Source organism: Poecilia reticulata, linkage group LG2 (assembly GCF_000633615.1).
Source record: "Poecilia reticulata strain Guanapo linkage group LG2, Guppy_female_1.0+MT, whole genome shotgun sequence".
NCBI classification, from domain to species: Eukaryota; Metazoa; Chordata; class Actinopteri; order Cyprinodontiformes; family Poeciliidae; genus Poecilia; species Poecilia reticulata.
Window position 1 is genome coordinate 31,509,635 of NC_024332.1, and position 23,679 is coordinate 31,533,313.

At 39.2% G+C, this 23,679-nt stretch overlaps 1 protein-coding gene across 13 annotated transcripts in view; it reads right to left on the minus strand.

Annotated features, from left to right (window-relative positions):
* The window catches only part of zmp:0000001200 (dedicator of cytokinesis protein 9), a 79,011-nt gene that overhangs the window by 8,295 nt on the left and 47,037 nt on the right, over positions 1-23,679 (minus strand). For 4 of the 13 annotated variants that reach the window (XM_008398508.2, XM_008398482.2, XM_008398490.2 and 1 more), the window contains exons 8-46: positions 22,642-22,816; positions 21,494-21,546; positions 20,326-20,400; positions 20,093-20,233; positions 19,135-19,347; positions 18,936-19,058; positions 18,528-18,610; positions 18,256-18,378; positions 17,961-18,040; positions 17,658-17,845; positions 17,438-17,503; positions 17,257-17,349; positions 17,042-17,165; positions 16,348-16,466; positions 16,087-16,173; positions 15,864-15,953; positions 14,183-14,298; positions 13,959-14,028; positions 13,748-13,873; positions 13,583-13,654; positions 12,989-13,135; positions 12,808-12,891; positions 12,573-12,684; positions 12,140-12,172; positions 11,433-11,611; positions 11,215-11,331; positions 10,562-10,673; positions 9,664-9,797; positions 6,502-6,616; positions 6,351-6,417; positions 6,211-6,258; positions 4,735-4,871; positions 2,102-2,217; positions 1,879-2,016; positions 1,595-1,777; positions 1,221-1,334; positions 580-795; positions 317-374; positions 108-214 (exon numbers count right to left, since the gene is read on the minus strand). In XM_008398508.2, the coding sequence (XP_008396730.1) occupies positions 108-214; positions 317-374; positions 580-795; positions 1,221-1,334; positions 1,595-1,777; positions 1,879-2,016; positions 2,102-2,217; positions 4,735-4,871; positions 6,211-6,258; positions 6,351-6,417; positions 6,502-6,616; positions 9,664-9,797; positions 10,562-10,673; positions 11,215-11,331; positions 11,433-11,611; positions 12,140-12,172; positions 12,573-12,684; positions 12,808-12,891; positions 12,989-13,135; positions 13,583-13,654; positions 13,748-13,873; positions 13,959-14,028; positions 14,183-14,298; positions 15,864-15,953; positions 16,087-16,173; positions 16,348-16,466; positions 17,042-17,165; positions 17,257-17,349; positions 17,438-17,503; positions 17,658-17,845; positions 17,961-18,040; positions 18,256-18,378; positions 18,528-18,610; positions 18,936-19,058; positions 19,135-19,347; positions 20,093-20,233; positions 20,326-20,400; positions 21,494-21,546; positions 22,642-22,816 (4,434 nt within the window). Of the gene's footprint in view, positions 1-107; positions 215-316; positions 375-579; positions 796-1,220; positions 1,335-1,594; positions 1,778-1,878; positions 2,017-2,101; positions 2,218-4,426; positions 4,471-4,734; positions 4,872-6,210; positions 6,259-6,350; positions 6,418-6,501; positions 6,617-9,663; positions 9,798-10,561; positions 10,674-11,214; positions 11,332-11,432; positions 11,612-12,139; positions 12,173-12,572; positions 12,685-12,807; positions 12,892-12,988; positions 13,136-13,582; positions 13,655-13,747; positions 13,874-13,958; positions 14,029-14,182; positions 14,299-15,863; positions 15,954-16,086; positions 16,174-16,347; positions 16,467-17,041; positions 17,166-17,256; positions 17,350-17,437; positions 17,504-17,657; positions 17,846-17,960; positions 18,041-18,255; positions 18,379-18,527; positions 18,611-18,935; positions 19,059-19,134; positions 19,348-20,092; positions 20,234-20,325; positions 20,401-21,493; positions 21,547-22,641; positions 22,817-23,679 lie in introns of all 13 variants that reach the window. The other 9 variants (XM_008398581.2, XM_008398525.2, XM_008398517.2 and 6 more) reach the window with 5 other exon arrangements.

The following is a 23,679-nucleotide window of genomic DNA, read 5'->3' on the forward strand; positions in this document are numbered from 1 at the left end:
CTTTTTTAGATAACTTGGATATATTTCAGATTTCTTCTGAACTCATTAATCTTCACTAGATAACAATAGACACAAAATATTACACAGTAAGTAGAAAATAGTTTTACTTCATTAAAATGCACATCCTGCATCCCAACGTCCTCCATCATTGCGGCTTCTTCATCAATGTTTGGGGTTACAACTCGGAAAGCTGAACAGCCCTGCTTGAACATTCCTACGTAAGACAGGAGGAGAGACGTTAATATAGGTAGAAACTTTCTAATGACAAATTAAAGAACTGGATCAAAAGCATTTTCATCAGAAACAACTGTAGCACCTTTTCTCCGGAGGTATTCTGCCACGAGGGCTGCAACATGAACATAACACATGGCCGCCTGGGAACCAAAACATTAAAAATGACAATCAAAATCACAAAGAGGATACTGATGATTTATCACCACTTTGTACATTGAGGGAATCAGTACAAAGCTACATAAAACACCCACTTTGATGCAAGTCTGTTGAATGCTAATTTATCCATCGTAATAGCACAATCCAGCCCAAAGAACCACACAAACAGACAGGAGTGTTATCACAGACCTCTGATAGGTCTCCATTCTTCACATGGATCCGGGCCATGCTGTCCAGCCAGGTCTTTCGCAGCTCGGGCGTGCTGGCGTACGACTTGGCAAGGCTGTACTGCAGGTCCACTAACATTTCTGGATCTCTCTCGTGCTCCTTCATTTGAGCTGTGGCCATCAAAACGGTCCTGATGCGTTTCGTCAAGTCCTTCACATCTGATGGGAAAGCTGTGTGCTGTTGAGGGGGATGGAGTTCAGACAAATCCTTGTGAATGTAAATTTCACTTTAACTTGCTTCTAGAGCAGCTACATTTCCCCACTTTGGGACAATAAATGGATATTTCTAGTCTATTTTATGACATGTGGTGTTGGCCAGATCAAGGTGTATGAATGCTGAGTATAAATACACATTATTTTTTGTTAAAAGTCTTGACATGTAGATAATTTCCATTTCTGCTCTAAGCGTCTTTGTGTGTCCTAAAAATCTCTTTATGGATTTGATGTATTATTATTATAATTTACGCAGTACTCTGTTAGCTGTTTTGCACAAAATGCCAATAAAACGCATTGAAGTTTGTGGTGTAAAAGTTGTAGGGGTATGGACACTTTTCAAAGTACTATAAGGCTTAATTTTATTCTTTTTGCTATGAAGCTTCTCACCTTGATAGTTCTGTCACTGTTGGCACAATTGTTGATTATTGACAGAGAATGTTGGAAGCGGGTGCTTCCAATACCGATCACATCAGCAATCAACTGACTGACAGCAATCACCACCTGAAGCAGAAACACATGATTATAAGAATAAAGCAACTGTTGAACTTTACAAAACATAAGAGTTATGAAAAAACATGACACACAACCAATGGAAATCAGCTGTGAGAAGAATCTTTTATTAAGCCAGTGTGTAGGGAGATCGAATTGCAGTTTTGTTGCAGCAAGGAATATATAAAATATGCGTGCAAAGCTATAGATTGAAATCAAGACAAAAAGGTTTAATGTAGAGATAACTGAGCTCGACAGAAAAGCCGTCTCACCTGCAGGTGTGTTCTGACAAAGGACTTGCGACCTGTGTAATCAAAGTTGCTCTTCATGAGAAAATACAGCAGGTGGGCCGCGTCGCTACGAATGGAGCTCAGCTTGGAGTTGCAGCATTTCAGGATCTCGTAGCAGAAGGCTGCGCACATATCTGCGCGGCCTTCAAAAAATGTGCAAGGGAACTGCGGAAAGAAGGCAAGACCGGTTTATCCCCTGACATGAATTTTTGGTCAAAACAAACAAACAAACCATCATTTCATGGGGCACCAAACGTTCTTCAGACCTTGTAGATAAAAGTGCGCAGTGATGTGAAGACCTGCTTCAGGGCTGTTTCAGACTGATTGATGCGCAGGAAGCAGAGATGGACTTCAAACACCTTCTTCATCAGCGGGCTGTGGCCGTGGTCAGAACAGAGCTGTGTCTGCGTGGAAACAAGGAATGACCCGTTAATTCAGATAATGCAGATAATTCTGGCCATGGCACTTGGCAGGTGTTTGATCTGATACCTTAAAGCCCATGATGAAGATGCTGAGAGTGTCCAGGACTGTTAGACACACTTCAGTGGCGATGTTGGCCTCCAGCAGCGACTGGTTCAGCACATCCGCATCAGAGTGACTGTAGGCTGAAAAGACACACAAATGCTGTAACGCTTCCATGTTCTTCATTAAACTCTGCCAAGAAATGCTATTTACATCAAAGGTCATCATATAAGGTCAAAGCTGATGCTAAAAACGATTGAAGTTTTCTTTAATAATGTTGAACATAAAAGTTTCATTCCAAGCGAAAGCCAAAAATTCTTATTCTTTGCAGCGCAAAATTGCTCATCGGGCAAGGAAAACACACTGTCTGTGTTTTCATTGGTTCACAGAGAACATGTGGTGACTTTTTCAAAGCCACTGACATTCTCAATGGGTTCACCTGAGGGATGTGTGTTTATGATGATGTGTGTCAGAGCCAAAATGAGTGACAGCTCATCATTAAATTTGCAGATGACTATAATCATTAAACTCTTGAAGGACAAGGAAGATGATTATGCAGACTAGTCCAATTCATGGTGCAACAACTCATCCTTTTGGAAACAAAAAAGATTTTGAAGAAATCAGCCTATGATTGTACCAAGACGTAATAATGCTTGACAGCATAAGAATTTGTTCAGCATTCTGGGCAATAAGATAACCTATGAGGTTAACAACGATTCCATGTCTTAGAAGGCCATCCATAGGCTGTTGTCTAGTTTTTGGTAAATAAAATGGTTGTAATGCTGATCCATCTCTTTTGGGAATAGTTTATTTTTCCTTTAAAGGAATCCATTTTAACTTTTGAAATGATAAGCTAGATTATCAGGAATAAGTTAATAAAGAGAGGTCAATGAGAATGGCTCAGGTCTTTACAAACATTGCTGGTGGTATTTTAAGAGACCTTAATCGGGTCTACAGAACAAGAGTCACTAGCAGGGAAATATCAATACCTAAAGGATCTTGGTATCCTCTGTATACCGAGTTCAGGACTCCAACATCAGGAAGGATGTTTACTTGTGCCCAAAAGGCAAGATCAAACCACAACTTGAGGTATTTTATTGTTGATTTTTTTTTAAAAATTACTCTAGACGAATTGTATTATTTAGTTCTGATATAATTTTGTACTTTTTTTTTGCCCTTCATGTTAGTGTTCATTGTTGTGTGTAAATAATTTATAGACTGCTGGAAACTAATTGCCTCTCTGGAACAATAGAGTATTTCAATTTCAAAACATGGCTTTGTTTTATCAGAACATTAGTGACAATTTGGTGAAGGGGCATCAGCATCTGTGGGGATGTTTTATTGACTAAGGTGGAATAATTGTAATCAAAACAAACCAATTAAAACATCTGCAAGCTAAGCCCTTAAAAAAAGCTGTGAGGTTTATTAGAAGACATAAGAAAATGCTGCTAGACAGCATACATGTGGTCCCACCCCTTATAAACTATGATACGTGATTTCTCCACAGACCTGCATGTTTGAGGGGACAAGGGGAAGCCCTGGCCCTGAGAACAAGCTCCACTTTGTGCCAAAATGCAAACAAATCTCTTGCTCTGGTTAAACAAGAGCCGGTTAGCCCAATAAATACAACCCTGGCTCCCCAAAACCCTGAGTCTACAGGAAAATGTTAGGTTTGAAGTAATGATTACCGACCTCCACATTTAGAACGTTAAGAAAACACACTCCCAGCATTGTCAGTGAAAATAAAATATTTATTCATGTTTATGCTTACAAACTGTCATAATGGATTATATTTCCAGTCAGACCAGCTGCTTGCCATTTTGCAATTTCTTTTACTCAACTCTTCTGGGTACAAAATATCATCTGTCACAGGATGTTTTTACGCTTTGACAACAGACGATTTGAAGTGAATTGTTTTGTATTTTACTCATGATCTAAATGGCTATAAGACTCCAATACGTTATTTCTACCAGAAGCAGGTCTCAACTATGGAGCAACGTTGCTGCAAAATGGATTGCTTAGAAGTCTGATGTGGAAGTGCGTGAGAGGGAAACGGTACAAAAAGGGTCCACAATTATTTTATTTAATTTATTTATTTATTAATTTATTTATTTATTGTTTTAGGAAAACTGAACAGTTTCCTCAAACAGCATCCAGTTTGGAATGAAACTCTTCACATTCTTTTAATGGATATCTTTTCCAAAATGGGAAAAAGTCAAAAGCAGATGAGCTGTGCAGAGGATGAGAAGACTTAGAGAGCTAAACTTGAAGTTAAAATAGGCATGCTTTATTTATTTATTTTTTTAAAATGAAGTAGGCAACAAATATCCTGGCAACCTGTCACATTCTTACCATGTTCTACAGATATTCCAAGTATACTTGAAATCTTTCTTACACTGAAAACACAAAGAAACTGTATTAAATTATGCCTTTTAATAAAAATACCCACCTCACTCCCCTTGAATTAACATAAAGCTGCCTTTACCCAGCTCTAAGAGTTTAGAGATATTTTCCTGAAATGTTTTTCTGCTAGAGGTCTGATCAAGTTTGACAGAGGATGATGAGGAAGATAATGAGAAGCATGGGGGGGGGGGGGCAGACTACATGAGATGACGAGTAAGAGGAGGGTCTTCTGGTAGAGCATGGTTGATGGCACTTACTGTAGTTAAAAGTGTATGAGTTATCCAGGCTGCTGAGCTGCTGTAAGCGGGCATGCATCATTCCCGCCCTGTTACGGGACACAGGCAGAGTCTGAGACTTCCGCTCATGTGCTACAGGTCCTGCCCCTTCCTGGTTCCTGATGAGGAAACAGGATAAATTAGACGGAGAGCTGGAAAACCCAGCGGGGCCGGAGTTCGTGGAGCAGGTCAGATGAATATTTGTCATTTTTACACACCCAAGAGGTGTAAGCAGCACTCAAATGTGCCAGGAAGTCAAAATTGTGACCATGAGTGCATGTTTAACATGCAGCCTAGGGTGAAACATGTTACAGCATTAAAACACAGCAAGTTAAAGCTTAAGCCATGCATGAGAGAACAAGAGGTGGCGAAGGTGGAAAACCAAAAAAATGTCACAGCACTGCAATGAAAAATATCATGCAGTCAGTCTGGGGAAATCATCTCCCCCTTTAGCTTACCCAAGCAGGAGAGGGCAGGAGCCGGCTTTTATATCAGTATGTTAAACTTGTCAGCGTTTGAGTGAATAGAGATAGAAACAGTGATGGCAGGTTAGAGAGAGTGAAGGCCTCTGAGAATGGAGGCCAAAACACCCAAATATGAAGAGAAGAGAATGAAAGGGTGTTCCTATATATCTGAATCCTGCAAGTACTTATACTTTACAAACATAGTATTTTACTTCAGACTTGAACCTGGATAATCAGTGATACAGAAGTGTACATCCACTCATCATAGGCATAAATCTCATGTTAATTTGGAACTTTCCTTGGTTTGTTTGAGATATTTTTTCCAGACTGGAATTATTTCTATTTATTTTCTATAGCATGAACATCTTGCATCATGATGGGAATCTTAATTTTATTGTAACTAAGATAAAATCTAATTGATATTTACAAAAAGCACCAAAAATAATTGCACCATTAAGATTGCAATTTTGACCATTTTTTTTCTTATATTGTTTTCATGAGAAGATCGGTTAAGAGAAATCTGTCCAACAATAAGGTAAAGTTATTCAACTAGTTTATTGATATAATAATTGGTATGTTTTTTTTTTTATTTTTTTAGAACAGCATTTGTTTGTGGGTTGTTGACTGCAGAAACACAAAATCACAGCCCTGTTTCTGATCTATGCTATCAATGCGTTGGACCGTTTTGATCAGAAGAGTGATCAAATATCCAGCCAGAATTATGCCAGGACCTGTGATGCTTTTTTAAAACATTTAGGGATATTTATATAAATGCTTTGTGTGAGCACAGAATTCACAATGAATTTAAACTTCGATGCCTACTTCTCAATCTTCAGTATGAGTGAAGCTGTTTAAGCGCAAGCTCCAAATCATTTAAAAATGTATACCAGTGATGAGTGTCTGCTACTCCACGTTATTTGTAAAGAAACAAACTAACACTTTTCTCTTTCATAATAATGAGGTACCAAAAAGCAAGAACACTTTGCAACATTACCTTGCAATGTATCTTTTCCCCATGTACCTGAACTGATGGAGGCACACTCTGAAGAAAGGAAGAGAAAAATCAACCATCACACATTTTATAAGCACTTACAACTCCAATGTGTTTTAACAGTCAAGACAGGCCTCTCTCACTCAATTAAGATAAAGAAGTCCATCAGTTCAGCAGATGAAGCCTTGTTCCAGTATGTGAACAGAGCATCTGGAGGGAAAGAAAATATTGAAACTGTTGCGACAGCTTGTGTGTTCGTGTATTTGAAACGCAGAGTAGGGCTTCTCGTTTTACCTTCAGACATGCTTTTAAGCACATGTAAGAAACACATGAGGAGGCTTTTGATCTCTGCCTGGTCCAGTTTATCACATCGTATCAAGGTGCTTCCCAGGGTCGAGCCAGGTTGGTTCTGAGACAAGAAAACAAGGAGTGTTTAAGTGGTGACAGACAAATAATAAATATTCTTTTTCACAGATGTTCTAATTTATCTTTTTAAATATATCAAGACAAGCCAAACCAGACAATTATGCAGTAATGGCTTTTCACATGAGAGAAATTGCTCTTTGCCCCAGGTGGCACAAGTGTCATGGGGTGGTGCAAACCTAAAAAAAAAAAGTACATCTGCCATTTGTGTCACAAATATGGCTTATCTTCTACCATGTCAAGTAAAACAATGTGCCCACCGCCTGTATAGTACAGTGCAAATATAACTGTCCATAGAAGCTGGCTACTGCTTGAGCTGCTATCTTATATATATAAGATAGCCACTTAATCTATATCAGTGTTTGATATAGATTCAATGTAATCAATCTATAGATCAAAATAATTCATCTTGACTGATCAAACTTTAAATGGATATTTTTTCTTTTATCCAGAATGAGACACAGGAAATGTTCATTTGTTAGGAAAAAACATGAAAATGCATTTTTTTATTTTTGGTATCAAGAACATTTGGAGAAATTTCTGGCCCAGTAATGGTTAACAGATTTCTTGGGCTTTGGGCGTACATAGTATGCATCAGGCTTGGCAAGTTTAGCAAGACGCACTAAAGACGCACTTCCTTTTTCCTCCCTCACTGACTGTCTTCTTGAAATAAAACAATGGTTTACTCTTAACTTCCTCAAATTAAATTCCAGTAAAACCGAACTTCTCTTAATTGGTACTAATTCATTACTAAGTAAACTTGATAATTTCTCCATTTCAGTTGATAACTCCTCCATTTTTCCCTCCCCTCAGGTTAAGAGTCTGGGTGTCATCCTCGAAAGCAGCCTCTCTTTTGCCTCCCATGTCAATAATATCACTCGGTCAGCTTATTTTCATCTCCGAAATATTCACCGTCTCCGTTCTTCTCTCACTCCGCACTCCACTGCTGTTCTAGTCCACAGTTTGGTCACATCTCGTTTAGACTATTGTAATTCTCTACTTTTTGGTCTGCCACAGAAAACTCTGCATAAATTACAATTGGTTCAAAATTCAGCTGCTCGTATCATTACACAGACCCCTTTAATTCATCAYATCACACCTATTTTACARCAGCTCCATTGGCTTCCAATCACATATCRCAYCAACTATAAAATACTTCTTCTAACTTTTAAAGTAGTTCACAACCTCACACCTTCATATCTCTCGGACCTCCTTCACATTGTCACACCCACCCGTTCCCTCAGATCCTCCTCTTCTGTCCATCTCACCGTCCCCCCTGCTTGTCTTGTCACTATGGGGAGCACAGCATTCAGCCGCTCTGGTCCCAAACTCTGAAACTCACTCCCACCTGATCTTCCTCAGGTGGGAGTGAGGGGAACATCGAGTCTTTGCAATATTTTAAGTCCAAACTCAAAACCCATTTGTTTAAACTAGCATACAACCTTTAATTATCTTTGTACTGTCTTATAAATCTTGTTTGTGTTTTTATGTTTTTTATTACCGGTATGTATTTTATAATTTGCTTGTTTTTATGTCAAGGTGACCTTGGGTGTCCAGAAAGGCACCTACAAATAAAATAAAATGTATTAAAGTCTGTTTGTTGTGGTCTGAATCTGATAAAGATGCAGTTCAGACAGCAAAGCAGGTTGGGAGAGTGAGGCTGGGGCAGTTTTGGGTCATCAACACATCACCACTTAAACTGCACTGAATTTCAGCCTCTACGTCTCTCAGACTAATTCAGTTTCCATGTAAACTTTTGTCTTACCACAACCATTTTTTGCACTCATAAAGTCAGTCCCAGCATTCGATGTCAACACATGTTGGGTTAGACATGAAAAAATTTGTTTCTATCTCTTTTACTAAACGGTTATGGTGAAATTAGGGCATATGCTCTCACTGCCAGGGGGAAAGCTGTTAACTTGGAGAAACAGTATCATTGGCAAAGATAGTTCATGTTTTTACTGGAAATTGTGGCTTTAAGCAAACACCATACTCCCAGACGAGGTAGAGAGCAGACAGAAAACTTAACCATAGCGGTTAAAAACAGCTCTACCACAGACATGGTTGGGAAATAATGCCACACATGTCCTTTTGCCAGCATTCAGTCTAGACTAAAACTGGAGGTGGGTGACTTCATGGACAGCATGATGCAACTGGAGCAGCTTCCTGCAGTCTTAACTAGTCACTCGAGAAGAGCGAGGTCGATGTTACAGTCAGACGAAGGCAAAGCAATGTGGGTGTCAAATCGGCCAGTCAGTTCCCGAAACCATAAAAGAAAAAAAAAAAAACCACAGGGTCATTTGCTGGGCCACTTCAAACTGCTTATATTAATTCCAGTCTGTAAATATGTCAGAAATCAATATTAATTGATGATAATAAAAGCATCACTGCATTTTTGTTTTTAGAAATTTGAGGAATGAATAAGATCTGAAAACTGCATGCCCAGTTTTTCTCCTAACACGTTTACAGATCTGGAAAATTTTAATTTCAGGCTTTAAAGCTCTGAAGGAAACTAGGGAAAAGGAAAAAGGGCAATAAAACAAACTTTTTGATGCAACAGACCTACTTTCCACCACAACAACAAACATGAAAGTCAGAAAATCCTCTGGCAAAGAAACAGCTACAGCTTAAGGGAAGTAGGACATTCGAGACACATTCCCAGATGGGACACTCCTTGGAGGTGTGAAGAAGAATTATACTTGAAGAGATGGGATGGGCTGCAGGTGGATTTCTGGGATGCAGGGGACGGTGAGCAGGGCGAGGTCTACGGTGGCTCGCTTGGTGTGAACAGAACACACTATGTCCTCAGTTTCCACAAAGGGAAGCAGGCAGACACAATGTCTCCACACAAACTTCTCCATTTGCTGTGGCGGATCGAACAGCGAAGGCAGGATGTTGAGGGTAGAGTTAACAAACACTTTGTCAGTTTTCTTTTTTATTTTTTTATTTAAACCTGGGAAGTATGTGAAACTTCAGCGAAGTGCAATGCAGTAAATGCTGGATCCCTTAAAAAGATTTAATTAAGAAGAATACCTTGTCAAGAGAATTGGTTTTGTCATGGTTCCTCTCATGGAGGCTGTTGACTGATTCTGTGCTGATGAGGGAGCCACGAGAGTCGGTGTGGCGCATAGAGTTCACGTTAGGGGTGGAGACTGCATGAGGGGAAGCTGAAAGGGGGGGGGGAATCAAAAACAAGCATTTGCTGTTATCAGGAATCATTTAAAGTTCCTGCACATTATCTAATTTATCTTAAAAATTCTACATAAGCTCAATAATCCTACTTTCCCCAGGAGTTTTAGCAATTGTTTGTTTACAGGATTATTAACTTTCAACTTCTTTAATAGCAATTTGTTCTCATTAAGTTTGGGTCTGAAAAACTTGGAGAAATCATAAGGCTGAAACGAGATCCTGAATTTGATATGGAACAGTTCTTTTTATGGCTTCTGGTTTAAAATATCAGTAATACTTGGAGTAAGAACTAACATTTTGTGAACAGACTCTATAAAGCAAAGTTTGTAAACATTTGTTCCTATATTTCAACTGAATTTGAATTTAAAATTGCTTTAAATTTATGCTAAGATGATGGCTCCCTTATCAGTCTAAAAAAGGGAGTAAAATAGTTCCTTTTTAAATGACAATTCAGTCATTACTACTATGTACAATATTAACTCCTTACATAATATGATAACAACAAAGAAAGAATATCATTTGAATAAAATAATAAAAAAAAACGCAACATACTTATTTACTGTTACAAGACATTTATGAAATTTAAAGAGAAAAATTATCAACAAAATAAAACATTTTTTATGGCAATTCAAAACCTGGAAGCAATAAAAGTAAATTCTAGATACTTTTAAGCTGGGTAGGAACCCTGAATCGACTAAATAATGTTTCTTTTTGTGTTCTTTTCTTTGTTTTCTTAACTTACTTGTGCCCGAGATAGCTCCAAAAACATCTTTGTGCAAACTGGTGTCCAGAAATGTGCTGGACCTAGGAGGTGTCATCAAGGCATTAGACAGGAGCGAATCGTCTCGTCCGTTCTGAGTAAAAAAAGACAAAAATAAGAGAAAAAAAACAATCAATAAAATGTATCTGTTCTGAAGAAAGCTTTTTGGTTTTATTAAGGTTATATATAAATATATATATATTCAATGTTGCTTTTTTGCATTATCTAAAACCAAGTGTGACAAACATAAAAACAAAAAAAACAAAAAATATACTGTCTGCAATTGACTTGGAATTTATCAATAAGGTCGGTAAAATGTAACTTTTTATATATTTTAAGTGACTTGAGACAGCATTTGTTGTGCACTGGCAATACATAAATCAACCAAAATTAATTGAAATTCAAGAACTAATCACCAAAGCTGATGTGGGACCTTTATCTCTTCACTTTCACTTTGTTTCCTTTTTTTTTTTACTGTAATTAGTGCACTTCTTCTCTTTCTGACCCATTTATGATGACGTTTATAACGCAGAGCTGTTTTAATTTAATGTTTGCATTACTTTACGTTTGTTACGGTTATGTTTTGAATGGATGGAAATCAATACTCAAAAGACGCCACTAGGTGGCTCTCTTACATTGTTGGAGTGGTTGACAGGGAATGGGGAGACTTCCTTTACATTAAGCCTGTTGACGTTCTCCTGAAGCAGACCAAACAAGGGGAAGTACAAGGTGGCCAATCTGGCCTGCTGGCTCTAAAAACAAAACAAAACAAAACATAATATTTAACACGATCATTGCGCATACAAGTGAAAATTTAAGAGTCGGATAAGCATTCTGAAATCGTACGTCATACCTTGGATGAGTAGCGGTCATCAAATGTGTGTTTAATCATGAGGCTCTTCAGGACCTGGATGGCTATCTGCCGAATCTCCCTGAACTCCTGCAGAGCAGCACTGACCTCCCTGAGCAGAAGCCCGACCAGGAAGTGGTTCCTACAGAAGTCCTCTGTCAGAGAGTAATCCATCTGCAGATCTGTGGGGCAGAGAGAGGTTGATGACGGCTGTGTTACAGCCTGGAGCGAGCAGGAAACTAAGCTTACAGAAGGACATGAAGCCACAATCAATCCCAGACAGCGAGAGTGAACATCTGATTCAATGTAAATTTGATTAGAGCCGTAAAACTACAGACCATCCTGGAAAACAACTGATCATCATGAAACAGAAGCAGACAGAGAGACAAGCTTGCATGTTCAGGTTTGACTGATTTCGCCCTGTGTTTCATGTCAAGAGTGTGGAAAGACACGATTCAAACTAAAGACCGAACAGAACCCAGCTTATCCACATATGCACTCAAACAACACTGCAGATGAGAGAAGCCTTAACGTTTTTAAAACCTGCATTTTATTTGTGCAAGTCTTAAAAAGACATCAGAAATTTCAGCAGCTACAGAAAAAATGGCTCTTGAATCTCTTTTATAGCCACATCGTCTTCACTGATGAATGATCACATTTAAATCTGCTTTATTTGGAGACAACATGCATGGAGGACTCCAACCACCTACCTACTGGAGTATCATCAGACTCCTCTGTATCATCTGAGGACAATACAAATAATTGAGGCAAACGAAAATAAATACCTGCAAGAAATGCTGATGGGTCTATTTCAAAACAGTTTCTAGTTGTTATTTATAGCGCAAAAGCTTTTTAATCGCCTCTCAGAAATATTTAAAATCCTTAAACTTTTTCCCACACCCAACAAAGTTACATGTATTTTATCAGGATTTTCCAGCCGGAACTTTAGTTTGTAAAAACAAAAAAAAAACAAAAACAAAAACAAAAAAAACCAATTAATTGTGTAAACAATTTTGAACCATTAAAATCTGCATGAATAATTAATCGATATTAACTTGTTACAGTCCTGACCATACAGAAAATGTGGAAAACTTGCAGTGGTAAGCATACATTTGCCAGGTACAGCACCTGAAACGTTCTCACCTTGAAACCTCAGTATCCTCCCTTTTCCAAATGGCATTGGCAGGTTTAAGGGAACATAGTGTTCATGATTGCACACAACGCGCAAGAACTCAAACTTGAACTCAAACAGCGTCTGCATTAAGAAAGAGACAAAGACCAAAAAAACTGCACTTAATGCAATTACAACTAACCAGAGTCCTGAGAGATCTTGGACTGCAGTTTATTTCTACTAAAGATGTGATTTGCAACAAAGTACCTTTGGATCTCCAGGCATGAAGCCGTTGATGTAGTTGTTGATCTGCTTAAACACAAAGCCTCGGTCCATCAGGTTGAAGCAGCGCTGCAGAACAAATCAAATAAATTGTGTAATTATTCAGATGCACAGGAGACAGAGAAGCCACACCAGTCAAAGTAAATCTTTATTGTCTTAAGTGCACCTTTATGAAGACAGCTAGGCTGTGGTTGGCATTGCGAGCAGCATCCAGGTTGTCTTTGTACTTCTGAGTGATGTGTGGCATCATCATGTTGACCAAAGTTTCCACAGTGTGATGAAAAGAAGCAGAGAACCGCTGATTCCTTGACAGCTGAAGAGCACAAATTGTAAAATAAAATAAAATAAAGCACGCATCCAGATTGGAAAATTAATAGTAGTCAGCTTTATTTCTTTTCTCATGACGAAGAAAGTGTAAAACCGACAAAGTAGATTCGAAAAGTTAGTTGTCACAAGACCAAGAAAATCAGACTGGTTTAATGCCCATTAAACCAATATTTTAATTCCCAAATTCATTTGTAATCTTCAACACTTTGTCTTGCAGATGAATTAGAGGTTGTATTGTGCCTTTACTGATACAACTGCAGGTTTTCTGTCTAAAAATGCTCCTCTGACTGCACTATTTAATCATACATGTTGTGTCTTTTTTCATTATGGAAGTAGTAGAACTGTAGTGCCGAAGCTGTATAAAAGCTCTGATTACTGCTAACTTTGACTAAAGCCAAGGAAACATCAGCAGATACCTCTGAGTTAAACTCACCCTCACTTTGCAGCTTTCAATCAAGTACTGAGCCATGGACTTGACTAAGGCTTCAAAGAAATACCATGAATACTGCAAGACAGACAAACAGTCAGACAAACCATGGAACATTACAAACTTTTTAACTCTTTTACTTCCCAAAGCACATATGTTTCGGTGGTCCACCTTGAGCAGCTTGTTACTCGTCAGGAAGTCAGTGGAAGGCTTCAGGATTACAGTCATGGCTTTCGCCAACTCCTCATGTACTGTTCGGGTCGTGGAGGAAGTGTACGACTCAGTCCTGAATACGAACTGGATCAGACACATTCACAGGCAAACGGTCAGTTCTGCAGTGTTCAAATAAAATCCAGTTTTATTGAGATCTCTCGGGCTTTACCTTCACATAAGAGCGAAGGTAGTGTTCCAAGCCTTCCTCGTGGCACTGAGCTACAATGTGAATCATGACCCTAACAGACAAAGAGGCAGAAGGCAGCATGTGTGATAAGATTTTATTTTTCAACAATAACTTGTATAAAAATCATTGTAGAATCCCTCTCTGAAGGGATATCAGCAATCAATAAAATTCATTGAATTTGAATAAAATACGTGGAAAACTCTTGCCTTGTAACATTTACTGCTACGTCCTCCTGTGTGGCACTGGTCAGCACTCGAAACAGCTGATTCAGGATAGTTGGCAAGAACTTGATCATCACGTGACTCTCCATGGCATGCAAACTCTGTGGGTAAAAGGTGAAGGATGTGAATATATTTGCTGAACTTACTACAGCACAGGTTTACATTTTGTAAACTTTCAACTTCTGAAGGGTTACAGAGTAAAGCTTTAGATAATTTTGGGATTGGTGAAAAGTTAAATACACACAGCATTGGGTCACAAAGCATAATTTGTCAGTATAAGATGCCACATATAATTTAAAACACCATCCCCACATTTTTCAGTTTTAAAATGGTCTGGTGTTGGTTATGCTCCTGATTCAAGTTAGCTACAAAATCATCATCGCCGCACCTCTGATTCTGGGGTTTATCAATAACAAACAGAGTTTTCAAACAGATGAAAACTCTGTTAATGCCCACTTTTGCTCCAGTTTCTGAAAATGAAAGGTTAGATGCCGACGCATCTGTCCCTTCCTTCAGGAAGCTAACACAAGCCTGCCACGTTTTCTGGAGAACTGTCATCAACCACAGCTGACCTGCGGTTTGGACCTCTGGCTATTGTTCATGTTCATAGCTGGGTTTACATTTAAAATGAAGGTATGCACTGCAGCAGATGCTGTTTTCTGTGTCAATGTTCAGCAGGGGAACAGTAAGCTAAGGTTTCCATGAACTGATACTAACTGATGGAAAGAGCAAAGACCAAGATCTTTACACCGTAAAGAAAATAGAGAAGAGCAATGCAAATCAGTGGAGGACAGATTTCAAAATTATTCTGTGGGGGAAATTATAAAAGTAAACAAATTCTGTATTGACAGCTAAGCCTTTTTTGTTTTGCAGAAAATTTAATCTAATTACACTTCATCCTTTCTACATCCAGAAAGGACAGGGCATGTATTTAGTCACATTTTATGTGCAAATCTGTCATTTAGATATGTCTAGCTTTTTGCGCATTGCTCCGTTTCTTCCAAGACCAAACTTAAACTGTACCAAACTTAGAAGTTTCTCAGGATAAAATCATCTTCTAAAGGAATATATATTTTTTTAATTTTTAGTGAGTCCTTTGTTGTGGACTCAGTGTCAACCAATATTTGGTTTGTTGTTATAGTCCATTAGATTTAAGTGTAAAATGCTCTTTTTCTGTAATGTCTCAAATGCCATGCACCCTAGAAAAGTCCTTAAAATCTCTTAAAGACACACCAGCCCACAGAATCATAGATCCTACATTGTACTTAAATACCTATGAGGTGTTTTTACACAAATTCACGCCTTACTCAAACTAGAACCACATTTTTGTTGAAAAATTTAATCTTGATCACATTCAGCTGAAGCACATAGTAGCAACACCTCAATAACACGTTTTGTGCTTTGCTTCCCAAATGTCTGAATCCCTATGAGGCCTTTAAGGAAATTACAGCTACACCCTTTATCAAGTGGGTTACTTTGCTACACCAGTGTCTAATGCAGTGTTACTGCATGGTTAAACAGTATCTATAACTGCACCAAACTATATTTTTATGTGCTGATGACCTCACTTGGCGCTGTAATTTGGAAAAACAAAACAGAAGTTTTTCTATCAACAACATCTTGCATCACCTTGAGTAAGAAAATGTTAATTTTGGACAGTGAGTACCTTCAGGTATTTGACCAGTTCTCCTCCAGGTCCTTGAGCTGCTGATGCAACACTCTGACAGTGGTGAAAAAAGTTGTGCAAATGTTGATCCTGAAATGCACAAAACGACAAACAAACACAACAAATTTATTGCAAATAGCTTCAATACTGTAAAGAAAAACAACTACGACATGAAATTGACAAATAATCAGTTTTACTTCTTAAGGGTTGTTTTATGACAAACCTGAGTGTACACAGTGGACACTAGGTGTGTGGACACTTTAAACAAGTGTTTTCCTCCGTCAACCCATTTGACCTCAGGACTCAAATGCTGTAAAGATGAGCAAAATGACAACTCATGTTTTATTAGTGTCAATGTAGAAACAATGACATGACGTAAATACTTAAGAACTTTAATAGCTTTAAAAATTAACAAGGATACAGAAATGTGTGTGTGTGTGAGAGAGACAGGTAGCATTGCTGAAGACCGAGAGGAAAGCTCTACCTTGCTGGCGCCCTCTTGACAGCTGAGGTATCCAGCAGGAAGGTTAGCAGCAACAGGGATGTGATGTTCATTCATTATCACCCGGCCGTCCTTCAGCAAAGGGAGCCAGGCGTATCCCACTGTGAGCAGATATAGAGGAAAACAACATGAGCTTTCCAGTGTTTGCCAGTAACAACAGTAACGCAGACTGGCTTAAAGACTGAATCCTTTTTCGCCCCATCTCCCCTAAACTGTAGGCCTGAGTTTTATGAGTAGAACCAAGGGTCATACTGTCAGACTTTTTCTCTTTAAATTATGTTTGCGAATAACAAACTATGAACGGTTATGTGCAAATGTATTTGTACTATTTGTTTTTTGTTTTTTTTCCCACATTTTGTCCAAAACCACTTGTTGAAAAACATGAAAAACTTCAAGGAGTATGCATACATCTGCAAGCCATTGTAATACACGTCATATAATTATGGTTCTTCCTTAACAACCATAAAAATAATGTATGCCAAGATCTGAAGCAGGCTTGATAAACTATTTATATATGGCTTTAATGGTGACGCGACTAATTACAAAGAAGGAAATGGAAACTGCAGATGAAGCACGGCTTCCAGAAGGCATGTCTTAGAGGCGTGTGTACATTACGGGGTGACAGCATTAAACAGGAATTGCCTTTTGCATGTAGAAGTTAGGGATTGAGCACTACCTTGAGTTTCAACCACGTCTCTCTTCTTGGTGCTGGCCTTGCTGTTGCTGTCACAGCTCACATGGTAGAAGGTAAACAGCAAATGATGTTTCTCGTGGAGCTGTGTTGGCAACTCGATCTTAAACTAATCCATAAGAGCACAAGTGAAAGTGTTAGTGCCGGGTTTTACTTCCATTTAACGATATATTTGATGGGCTAGTCGTAAGTTTTATTACTTCATCATAGAACTCGGGGTTGTGCTGGTGATGTAACACTGAGGTAAAGGCATTTTTGGTAAACAAGGGTCCTCCAGGTCGCCCATAGATGCACTGAGAAAGGAAGAAAAGTGATTTAAGTTCTGTGAATTGCAAAAACAGTCCTAAGGAGATTCCCTTTCCACCTCTTGAGAATATTTACCTTAAGTGAAACAGCTTCTTCGTCGTCTGAGTCCCTGAACTCAATGCAGACAGCTATGTTTCTAGCCTGATTAAAGACACAGAAAGCAAAAGTGGCCCGGTTAAAAGCAGCTTGGATGGAACAGCAACTCTGACACCACCTTAAAAATCTTCCAACCCTTCAGCTTCGCTTCCCACAGCTGCATAAATAAACCCACAAAGAAGCAATGCGATGGTGCTACCTTTGCAAATGACTTCTGGCTGTCATATTTCAAGTGCTTTGGGTAGACGTAGAGGTGATTGTTGTAGATGGTGAAAGGCTGAGAACATTTGGCGATGAACGGCACAAACTCCTCCACTTCGAAAAACACACTGCTCCTCTCGCTGACATCAAACTGCTTCGCAGGAATGTAGGATGAGGTAACGCAATCTAGATGGAGAAGCAGGAGAGACAAGAGCTGATAAACAGCCAGCAGACAATGAGAGCTGTTATGTTCTGACGAAAAGGAACTTTCATCTCTTCTGCTAAACCCCAAAGGACTTACTCGTTAAGTCAGGGGCAACACTGTCGATGGTAACGTCAAGGTTTCCAAGGATTACAGGCAGCTTGGCCATCTTCTCTGGTCTGTGAAAAGGAAAATAAGCTTGAGTTGAGGATTCGTTAGACTAAATAGGAAGCAGACAGGTCATCTAGAAAGGACGTCTGAGTGCGTTAACAGAGGTGAGATTTTCCTAAGACAAAGCAATATTTTTGCAGGGCCAGATACTTTCCACCCAGCACATCTGTGTGATTACTTAGAGGCTCTAATAGCAGAACACGCTCAGAGAAACTTTGCTCACTTTCTGAAATCCGCCAGCAACTTGAGCATGTCGTCATTGGACAGTTTGTTGCTGTCCTGTCTGTACAGAGCTGAGAAGCGGGCACTTTTGTCAAGTGTCCCAGATGCATCTTTGAACAAGGGTCTGAGAAACAAACAAAAAAAAAAACATCCTAAAATCAGGAAATACTGTTGGATACTTTTGTGATGTGAACTAAAACCCATCCTTGAAAAGGGTTGAAATCTGAAAAATAAGTAGCGATGTTGAAACATTTATTAGAGAGAATAGAGTACCTTGCTGCCCAGGCGAAGGGCATCCTGTACTGACCCAATCGACTACACGCCAGCTTAGCATTTTTCAGGACCTTCTGTGCCATCTAGTGGAAAATGGAGACACTTGACTAAGATGTTAAACACATGTGGAGTGGACACCATTGCACTTAAAGTACTGAGACAGAACTCGGCGTGCTGCCTAACCTAACACAGGCAAATCGGAAACAAATTTCAGATGGTGAATAGTCTGAAATAAAACTACCTAAACTTTCTTGCATGCTCTAATTTTGAACAGCTAATATAAATTCTGACAAACAGGAACGATTATTGATGGAAAAAGATGTAAACATGCTAAACTCAGCACGATACCCTGCTGAGTTTAGGGGAACGTGATTCCTCATAGGGAGACTGTGGATAACTCGCCGTTACCTTGGTGGAGTCTGAACTCTTCATGTATGGCTCGGCACAGTGGTTGATTCCCCCCTGAAGCACCTTATCGATGCGAGCCACCAGGAAGATGTCTGGATGAGGGCATGTCACTGAAAACACTCCCTGTCAGCACAAGCAGAAAAGTCAGACACGTTTGGTCATGCCAATTTTAGCAGCCGCGATTTAACTTCCTCTCTACCTGTTTGGGGTACAGCAAAGCTGCTTCTGGCACGCCGTGGATAAACCGCTGCCCCTCGGATCGGGCTTCACCTCCTCCGTTCACATACTGGCCGGTGTTGCTGGGAACCATTCCCCTGACAGACTGGTGGTTTAAGTCAACTTGGAAGTCAGAGGAGATCTTCCTGCCGTTCTGGATGTCGAACAGCGACAGAGTGACATAGAAAGGCTCCACCTGCGAAAGGCAACAGTCCGAGGTGATGATGACGTTCCCTGAGATCTCACTGTCCTGTAAACCTGAACTGTTTTTGAAGATTAAACCAGGCAACGTCACACAAGATGCCATAAAACAGTGACACGTTTCCTTGATCTTAAAAAATATATTCATACCTCTTTCATTTTTCATTTTTTATTTTTTGCTCACTTTCTCATGTAACAACCTTGAATTATGATGTACTTTGGGATTCGTGTGGCAGACAAAACACAAAGGAGCATTTGAGTTGGATCCCAACAGCATCATGCCACTACTATCATGTTATTGACTGGTGGTTGTGTGTTCAGGGTGATATGGATTGTACCGCAACTTTATCCACAACTGGTCTGCTTTGTTCCTTGGTCTATATTGTATTAAAGGCATAGTTTAACATGGACATGATTTTCACTGAGCCATTATGAACAATTAGAGAGTAAATGCTACATATTCCATGCGGTAGGTTTTGGTTATTCCTTTGTTTGTGGGTAGATGGAAAGCTTTATGTTAACATCAACAAAAAATCAAAGTTCCTCCTCTATGTTTGTGGAGAGAGAAGATGTTAAGACTTCAGTGGACAGTAGATTCCAGGAGGGACAGCAGGATTTCATTATAAATTCCTGAGCCAACAGCCTGGTTGCTATCTTGACAGCACTGAGAGCCCATCAGGTTGCTCTGACAAACCATTTAATTCATAACTTAGAGGTAGTTCTGAACTCTAAAGCATTACATTTGTCGTCGGCCCCTCCTCATTCTCCGCCACGCAGCTTTGCAGGTTGAATGAGAGATCGTTGCAGTTGACCAGAAGTCGCTTGCCAAACTTCTCCTCGAACTGCTTGACATCCGGCTCTATTCCTGAGAAGTCCAGTCTCTGCAGACAGCACATTGGCAAGTTTGATCCTTTATCTTGAAATTATATTTTATCACATGTGAGTTTTATTGTGAAACCACGCCGAACCTTACCTGTGTGTCTGGATCCACTGTGAACAGCTTCAGTCTGGTTTCACTCCTCATTCTTGACTCAATATCTCTGGTGCTCTATAAGGGAACAAAACAGTGCCTAAACCAGAGAAAAAACCGCAAAGTTTCATGCCCAGATGGTTTTACATTTAGAACATTTTGTTGCCATTTGCACCCAGCTGGAAGCGAGGCTTCATATTTAACAGATGACATGTGGACTGGTGGCGAGACTGATGTGGTGCCAGCATCCATCTCAGGAGCAGAGTGTCACCAATCACACTCTTTTCACCCATAAGTTTCCACATCTATTAAAGCATATGTTTTTTCTATTATGCAGCACTGAGTGCAATAACAGCATCAGAGGTTTTTATTTTTTTATTTTTTTTATTTCAAATGTCTGAATCTGAATTCTTTTCGGTCTGCATGGCTTTGAAGGCTTCTAATTTAAAATAGCCTGTTTTCCTTTTTGTTCTACGATGATTTTTGACAGGGAAATGTTTAGAGGCACAGTAAAATGCTGACACTGAATATGATCCTAGGATGAAAAGACGTGGCCTTTGAGTCAGTATTTTTAAACCGTTTTACAGAAATCTTTCTGGTGTTTAGTGACACACTTTGGTGCCAATTTGGCTACTTGTTTTTGAAAAGTCCTGGTTGGAAAGCATTTGTCGTCCCCTGCATATTATTATGGTTTCCAGAACCTTTGGAGGAGAAACAGACCTGCTGCATCATACACCCTCAATCACACCTAACAAGGGGCATCCATTCTTTGTTTTACTCCAGACCCAATGTGAAGTGCTTGTTGCAAAAAAAACAAAAAAAAAAACACTTAAAGGCATATACTGTACATACTCTCCAAGATGAGAGAAGATACTTGTTTCACTTGAGGCTGAAAGCAGAGTAGTTACACCACTCTGCTTTCTGTATGTGATGGGACTACCTCATTGCAGTAAAATATAAATTTTTACATGTTCATGCGAGGCTCCAATAAATACGGAGGTCTGTGTTAAACGTCAGATCAGATTTACAAAAACACATAACTCTGCCAAATTCAGGCATTTGATCCCAAAATCCCAAATGAAAACACATGTTTGTGGCAAAAGAGTTTCTCTTTCTTTGCTGTTTTAAAAAGTACCAGAAGTGTTGTGCTGAATGCACAAGTAGGACCTACCTGAAAGCTATCCAGGCTGCCAGAAGAACTGTCTGACTTTCCAAGATCATCATCTATAAGAAAATATAAATCACAATGGAGGTAAAACAAAGCAAAACAAACAAAAAAAAACCACAGAGATGGCAAAGTGAATCCCCCATAATCATTTCCTGACACGTTAAGGCTTAGTAAACACTAATTCAGCTGTGGAAGCTGTGCAATTGGGACTGAAAGGGAGACACTGGAAGTCTCAGAGGAATATTACAAAAAAAAAAAAACAACCTCCCAGATATTTTCAACCTCAGTGACCCCCAATCCTCTTTTTCTAAAGCACAGGATAATTAATAAAAGCTGAAGAGTTAAAAAGATCAGTGGAGCATTCTGCAGGGAGGCAGTTGCTATTTCTCTCTTACAAGGCTAAGCCTCCTAAGAGACAGGAGGTGAGCATTAGAAGCCTGGGTGGTCTGGTGTTACTTCTCCAACAACACTATACATTAGAAAGGCTACTAGGAAACAGAGGAGATGAGTGCTAGGACTCATAAAGAATCATTATTATCCAGCATCTCTGAAGGTAATCTAATAATTATAATAGCTGGGCAGCATAATTAGCCTTGTTACATAAAGACTAATGAGGAACAAACCAGGAAATAAAGGCTGCTTAATAATGTAAATAACTCAGGGTCACATCATGTCAATGGTTACGCAACATTGTATTCATCGGCTTAAGAGAATGAAGAAAACAAAGAAGAACAAATACGAACAAGGACAAACATCAACCAAGGCTGCCTAACTTTAAATGGGATTTAGCGTTAGATTTTGATATATATTTAATAATTCAGGTGTATGAAAAATAATTTCTATTCTGAAAACAGCAGTACAAACTGTGTGAACTTTCTTCATCTTTCACATTTCTGACAGCAGAAACTTAAAAAGCAAAAGTGATTTTGCTTAGAAACTGATTGGTTAAAGATTCAACATGGAAACAAAGTATAATTCACCCACCAAAATTGATTTAATAAAATAAAACGCTGACTTAATTCACATACTTTTGATCACTGTTACCATAAAAAGCTATTTTTGTGATAATTTCCATGTTAAAGATTTGTGTGGACACAAAATAATACTCATTGTCATGTCAAAAACACACACAGACACACACACACACACACCATCATGAATGTCTCCATTCCTCTTCTCCTGCATGGCAATCTCAAAGCTGCTGTGGAGGATCTTGTTGAGCATGTTGATCCAGTCCTCCATCTCCGCTTCGCTTTCTGCAGCCAGCAGGTACGTGCTCTTATCCTGCATCTTCAGCTCGAAAGCAAACCTCCGAACTTTGTTGTTCTGCACAGATAATACAATCAAAACATGAAAAAAGGTAATATTGGTAAGTAATATTCTGCACAGATAACAGACTCAAAACTGCAGGGTCGGGGAGAGGTGGAATGTTTTATTACCGGCTCCAATCCAAATATTAAACTCCTACCCAGTCAGCAAAAGGCAGAAGACGTTTATTTTTATGATTTAAACCATGCCTTGGTTCATTTCAATACCTCCCCTCATCTTCACTGCTCTCTCTTTGCTTTGTAAGCTCATAAATCTACTAAACTTTCACACAGTTTACTGGATCAACAATTTCTCTACATAAATAAGCGAGAGGTGAGTTTTGTTTTGAAGGAATGTGGACCACAGGTGAAATAAGTTGGAGCTAAGCAAGAGTGCAGCACTGACCTTCCACAGCTACAGAAAACAAAATTACCTGCAGCCAAAATGTGACCTCAATCAGCCACCAAGAGTGATGTCACTGCCCCATTTTAGGCTTTTAACGGTTCTCAGTTTCAGCCCGTTCAGAAGCAATTGGGGCCAAAGCAGCTGCAGTTTGTTTGTGACACGACAGCTCTGCAGAGGTCAGATATTTATTCTGGATTTTAATAAACTAACTAGGAGTCTTTCAAGGATTGGGGAAAGCGTTGTCTCATTAAAGTTAGCACTTTGGTGTTTGTTATTCTGTCATTTTCTTTTTCTTGTCTGAACAGTAAAAAACAACAGAGTGGGAGTGACTGGGAGGAACAGTCAGTGGCAGGCAGAGTGAATAATGAGGAGGGTGTTTAGGACAGAAATAAAACTATGATAATAACAGGCATAATCGGGATGAACACTACAGGTTGAAAGACTCATCTAATTTTTTTTTGACAACACAGCTACAC